The 6,958-nt window shown below is 37.0% G+C and overlaps 1 protein-coding gene and 1 pseudogene across 1 annotated transcript in view; one reads left to right on the forward strand and one right to left on the reverse strand.

The window, feature by feature from the left end:
- atp10b (ATPase phospholipid transporting 10B) overlaps nt 1-3,458 on the forward strand; it is a 54,168-nt gene extending 50,710 nt beyond the window's left edge. Inside the window, exon 20 of the mRNA XM_016471484.1 lies at nt 2,133-3,458. Coding sequence (XP_016326970.1) covers nt 2,133-2,453 — 321 coding nt within the window. The 3' untranslated portion in view covers nt 2,454-3,458. The remainder of the gene's footprint in view (nt 1-2,132) is intronic.
- A 1,747-nt stretch (nt 3,459-5,205) lies between these two features.
- Nucleotides 5,206-6,958, reverse strand: part of LOC107676781 (F-box/LRR-repeat protein 3-like) — a 10,790-nt pseudogene continuing 9,037 nt past the window's right edge.

Raw genomic sequence — 6,958 nt, forward strand, 5'->3', positions numbered from 1 at the left:
CAGTATAAAAACCATTACGCCTATGGGATGTCCCTACAAGGATAGCTGACCAGACATGTGTGAGAGAGAGAGAGAGAGAGAGAGAGAGAGTGAGTGAGTGAGTGAGTGAGTGTTAGTGTTCAACTAATGGGTTAGTGACTTAAAAAAAAAAAAGGATGAGAAATGTATGCGTGTACATATGTATCTACACGTGTATTTTTAATGTAGCCCACATGTGTGTGTGTTATTTATATATTTATTTTTAAAAGAACCTCTTAGAGATCTCATTATTTCATGTATTTTTGAAGAAAAAAAGTATATATATAAGACATTTATTATTTATACATTTATTTTAAAAGATATTCTTAGATATGTATCATAATATTTAAAATATTCTACTTGATCTGTCGATTCAGCATACTGATGTTTGTCTTGTTTTTTAAATAACAAAGGTGATTAATGAACTCATATTCCTTAAAAATCTCATGTTGGAATATTCAAGGACTTAGGTCCTCCATTTTTGGTGTTAAGAGCCAACATTCAGATTTCAAAAGAGAAATTCTGAATTCTGATATTATAATACTAGAAGAAACATGGAATGTAAGAGATTTGTCCACTGGCTGCCCAACTGGGTTTAGAGAAATCATTTTACCATCAACCAAACTAAGAGGGGTGACCCGGTGCTGATATGGTACAGAACAGAACTCAGAGACTCAATCAAATCTATAAAAATCGGAAAATCGTACATTTGGCTAAAAATACAAAAAGATATTGTGTCCACAGACCGTCACATATTCTTGTGTGCCACATACTTACCCCCGGCTGAATCTCCCTATTACAATGAAGAAACCTTTTCTATCCTGCACGACGAGATCTGCCATTTCCAGACAAAAGGAAATGTTTTAATATGTGGCGACTTAAATGCCAGAACTGGAAATGAAGCCGACTTTGTCAACACACAAGGAGACAAATATATTACAAACACCTGCCACTCTCTGCCCTCATATCACCGCAGAAAAAATTATGACCGCTTCACAAACAAAAGTGGGAAAAGCCTACTACAGCTCTGTCAATCACTGGGCCTGTACATAGTGAACGGTCGACTATATTACATATTCATTATATTTTTACTTAACCTGTTCTTCAATATTTAATGTATGTTTGAATAACTAAGAAAAAAATAGTATAAACTGTTTACTTTTGAATAACTAAGAAAATTGAACTATTAAAAACATAAAAACGTTTTTGACTGATCTGAAATAAATTAAAACAAATATGAGAGGAATGACTTAAATTAAACCAAAATTAGACATGTTATTAAAACAAAACAAATAATGACATCCACTATTTAAATGCTGGCATTTCAACAACAAACTGGAGTAGAAAGATAATTATACAATTAAAGTTATTATAATAAATTTGTATTATGTGTGTGTGTGTGTGTGTATCAGGCACGTGCACAGGTAGGGCTCAACCTGTGCAGAGCACATGCCCTTTTTGCCCTAAAGATATTTTTCTTCAAACGTAATTTTATTGAAATGTATGTGTGCAAAGCAGAGAAAAATTGAATTGTGTGTATATATACAGTATATATATATATATATATATATATATATATATATATCTTCAAAATACTATTAGGATATTAAGTAAAGATCATGTTCCATGAAGATATTTTGTAAATGTCCTACCGTAAGTATATCAAAACTTATTTTTTGATTAGTAATATGCATTGCTAAAAACTTAATTTGAACAGCTTTAAAGATGATTTTCTCAATATTTTGATTTTTTTTGCACCCTGTATATACTGTATAATATGTATTATATAAAGAAATTATTATAAAAAACTGCCTTATGTGCAGTTTAAATGTTTGCAAATATAATACCAGCTGACAGGGTTTATTGTATAGTTTGCAGCATTAGATTTTTTCCTTTAAATTGACACGAACTATACCTGACTGCTTATATATCCAAATTAATCGATATGGAATTGACTCATGATCGAAACGCAAGCTTGTAAATCAAAAACAAAACGAATTGTGAAATTTGTCTCAATACCCAGCCCTAAATAGCATCATATCAGTGACGCTGTTTAGATGTCATACGTGAACACGGAATTTCAAATGCAATATCCACTGTTTTTTTTCCCCCAGGTACACCTTGCATGTCTTGAGGGGAACGCTGGCGCCCTCCCCTCACCTCCGCGCGCGGCAGCTCGAGCGACTCCCCCCGTCCCATCGGGAGCAGCGGATCAGAGAGTGGCGTGGTCTCCGAGACACGTGTATCTCTCCTTCTCCCAGCTCATAAACCACACACACAGCACAGTCCGGCGCGCCACACTTCCTCATGCACCGAGAACGACGATGCCGCAAAACTTGAATATTGCCAACAAACCGAAACCCATATTTTTGTTTTGCACACATGGGTGCCGGTTTGTGCAGTGCTTTCAGATTATTCCCCTGGCCATGGAATAATCTGAAAGCCTTGAAGCCTGTGCGTTTCAATTCCTAGACCCTTTTTGTTCTCATAAAACAGGTTTCCTGCTGCATCTGTGTGTCTGTTATGAACTCGGGTTTACAGTCCACACTTGATCAGTGCATGCGTGTCATTTCTCCACGGCGTGCATGTAATGTGTTCGGTGGATGCAGCTGAGCCTTTTCCCTTCTGTGCAACCTAATTCCTGGTGTCATGTGGACCACATTTGTATGCACTTGCGCTTTGAGCTGCTCAAGTAATAATTGAGGTTTGCAGATGTTACATAATATCTCGGTTCATATATTCAGAGCTTGTTGTGCATGCTGACAGAAATGCAAGCGCCACAGTGAGATTAAGGCGGCTGGATCTTTTTCTTATCAATTCCTAATAAATGCATTGGCCCATAACGCTTGTTGATGTCTGTGTGTGTAATACGCTAAGGTGGATCACACAGTCCTGCGCCGGTTTTTGAATATTTAATTGCACTGCTGACGTCTGGCTGACGTTCTTCACTCATGATGACCTCACGCTCAGACGGATCATAGCTCGCTGATCACGACTCGTTTCCGCATCCTTCCAGCATGTGTGCAACACACACCACAGTCGAGGCTCAGTATGAAAAAGAGTGCCTTGTGTTGATTCTGTTTGCAGAACCCAAGGCGGTTTTATGTAACCATGTCAGCAGCTTTCTGACGGGACGCTTCTGCGATCTAGTGGTGCTCTGATAAACTGCAAACACAACCGTCCATTTAGGGAGAGAGAGAAGACACAAGATGGTTGAAGTCTGAATGTCAGAACAACAGATGCTTTATTAAACCCACATGACTGTGTTTTCAGGCAGACACTTACTGTAAGATTTCTTTAAGGGCAGATACTGCAGGTTGTAAACCGAATTAAACTGTTCAATGAAACGGTACATTAAACATATTTCTAATATATACGCACATTAATGTATTATTTAAAATGCACAGATTCATATATTAAGTGAGATAGATCCCCAAATAAATGCCACTTTTGTGTCAAAAGCTTATTTAAAATAATATCTGATAATACATCTGTACGTAATATGTAAATGTATGTGTTTGTAATACAATTGTACGTATGCAAATGAAAATATTTTTGGGAAAAAAAAAGATGGCCAATAAGAGGGCAAAGAAAAACATTACCATTAGATGCATTATTTAAAAGCTTGGTTTTCTATGTCTATAATGAGATTTAAACACTATAAAAAGTGGAAACCGGCAACTGTTACCATTTTTTGTTTTTATGTGCAATATGATTGATGTTTACAATATGAACAAACTTGATTTAGGAAAATGGCCTTTGAATGATGATATTTAATTCTGAAATAGGTGAATGTGATTAAAAAAAAAAAACATTAAAATATTTTTAATTACAATTTCAACTTTTGTTGGTTATAATTGTGTTTGTTTTTTTTTTTATTTTATACAACAGTGAGACCATTGCAAGTAAATTCAAGAGAAAAACAAATTACCACTTAAAATAACAGACTTACATTCAAAGAAAGAACACAAGTTTGTTACAGCTTTAGTAATGAATGAGTCCTAATATTGACCTCCCTTTGAAATGTAAATAGATACATACTAGCAAACATACAGTAAACACTTTCCAGTGAAGCTGAGCTCGTTTGATGGTTGTTTTGTGAAATACAGTGAAAGACACATTAATTGCACTGGTTTGGTGTTTATAAGACTCAGTACAGCTACATCAAATCCTAGACACGTGAAAGCCCATGATAAAAGATACTTAGAGTATGATCATACTAATAAGAGGACAGTGTAAATGCATATTATGCTTTACATTTTTATGAATCTACAAATAAGCAACAGCACAGCGGGCCAGAATGTTCTGTTCTGTACACAATTGTCATGGAAACATTTGCAATGACAAGAACAAAAAATTGGTAGAAAAGGCATGGTGAAATTAAGAATTTCACAAATGAATTTATAAAATATATATATAGTGTACAAATAAAAGAAGTTATGTGCAAAGTTATTTTCTTGCCAGAGAATGACTGGATTTAATGTAGTGAAATATACTGTATAAATGAATTTTTTTTTATACTATTTCTGTAAAAACGTATTTTTTGGGATTTGTCACAAATTATATAAACCGAGAAAAGTCGTTCTCTTTCACTACAACCAGTAGTTTAACGTATTCTGGTTTAGGGCCAGGCGATATGGCCAAAAATATTATTACAACATTTTTCCACACCAAACGATATTGACATTTATCGCGATATTAATTTATCATTAATGTTAAAGGAAATACTTTCCACATGTTTGTTAGACCTTGAAAAAGAATGTAAACAAAACTCTGAACTCCACAAAGCTACGTTTTAATTTAGGGACCCATGAAATCTGTTTTATTTTCCCATAAATTCTGTTTTCCATTTTATTTTTTTCTGAATTCTGAGTTTTATGATTCAATACAAATGTATCATTAAAACTGGTGTCCAGTGAAATCAAATAATAATAGTTTGATCATGTTTTTAAAATGTAATAAAATGAAATCAATGTACAACAAAACATTGCATTTTTTATATGTCAAGCAAGAACAACACAACTGTATAAATGAATGAAAAAAATGTATTATTATTTTTATTATTATTAATTTGAAAATTACATTTTAGTATACAATAGTAATATATTTCTGTTATAATTTCTTCAAGTTAAACCGGACTTTTATTTTGACGGGTTGTCGTGTAGGTCTTTCAGTTTCAGTGCGTATTTGACGGCAGTTTTTCTCAAATGAAACGGAGTAAAGCTGCTGAAGTGACTCGGAGGAACTCTGGAGATAAAGTGCATGTGTTCATGTCCTGATATAGTGAGACGCAGATGCTGAAAACACCGCAAGTGTCACATGAGTTTTAGTTTGAATCAGACGTAACCGCGCTAGACTTATAGCGGCATGCACTGGTTGCTGTCGCCTTTATTTCTGCTGTTAGATTAATCCATAATTAATAAAAATGTCCATTGATATTGTTTATTGCCAGCACTATTCTGGCATACAAAAGAAATGTTAGGCCCTAAAATACAAGTCCCAGAGGGCCATTATGTGCCAATGAATTTCACATAAAGAACCGGTTTCACGTGTGCACACTTGTGTGGAACTTTAAACACTTTGCATTCAAATCCAATCACAAATCCTGTTTCTACAGCAGCTCCTCCACACTAATGATCCAGATGTGTCGTCAGATGTTCAGTTTCCCATGCTAAATTATAATTACCCCATTCTGTCTAACGGCTGCCGTGCCTGCCAAACACAGACTGCTTGTCTAGTGTGGATATCTAAATGTTTTCATGTATCGGCTGCGTTTCAACCACGTGGGCATCATATCAGGAAACCAAATCCGGCCCAAATGTTTGGAGACCTCGCTGTGGATCTGCTCGATGTTGTAGGTGTTGTCGGGGATGAGCACCTCCTCCATGATTGACAGCTGGCTCAAGCGGCCGTCACACATCTTCACGAACTCCATGAAGCCACTGCAGGTGACCTCGCACTCACCCAGGCCGATGGCAGTCAGGCTCTTGCAGCGCTCAGCGATGCAGATCAGCTCTTCATCCAGCGGCTCCAGCCAGTTGGCGCACACCAGCAGCTCCGTGAGACGTGGACAGTTCAGCCCGATGCGGCCCAGCATGTCTTTACTGACGGCCCGGCCGAAGTACAGGTGCGTGACGGGCGTCTGCTCACGGAAGAAGGGCTCGAACTCCTCCTCGTAAAGGAAGAAGTACATGACGATGTTGACCTGGGGCGAGTGGTGGATGAGGGCGTCCCAGCTGCTCTTCCTGATGGCATGGAATTGCGTTTGGCCCGAGTTCTCGCTCACCACGTCGATGCGCAGGTGCTCCAGGTGGACGTGTTTCTCGGAGGAGAGCACCAGCAGAAGCTCAGCAGGTGGTAGTTCAGAGCCAGTTCGCACAGGCCGTGACACTGATCCGCCACACACAGGATTCCTGTATGAGCGAGAAGCAGCAGAACAAAGGTAGGTGATTACAATACACTTTCTCATTGTGGACACACTTGACAATAGGGGTGTGTGATATTGACAAAAAAAATATGTGACCCTGGACCACAAAACCAGTCATAAGGGTCAATTTTTTGAAATTGAGATTTATACATCATATATAAATAATAAATAAATGATAAGAATAATAATATAAGAATAAATAAGCTTTCCATTGATGTATGGTTTGTTAGGATAGGACAATATTTGATTGATATACAACTATTTGAAAATCTGGAATCTGAGGGTGCAAAAAAATCTAAATATTGAGAAAATCATCTTTAAAGTTGTCCAAATGAAGTAAGAAATCTGCCTTAAGGCCTTCAGAATCAACAGCGCAGGCGTCTGTTAGCTTAAATCAATGGCAATGAAACCGTTGCATTAAAGGGGTCATATGATGCGTTTTCAATTTTTCCTTTCTCTTTGGAGTGTTACAAGCTCTTGGTGCATAAAGAAGATCTGTAAAGTTGCAAAGAC

The sequence above is a fragment of the Sinocyclocheilus anshuiensis genome, unplaced genomic scaffold, assembly GCF_001515605.1.
Source record: "Sinocyclocheilus anshuiensis isolate Anshui unplaced genomic scaffold, SAMN03320099.WGS_v1.1 scaffold84, whole genome shotgun sequence".
NCBI lineage: Eukaryota > Metazoa > Chordata > Actinopteri > Cypriniformes > Cyprinidae > Sinocyclocheilus > Sinocyclocheilus anshuiensis.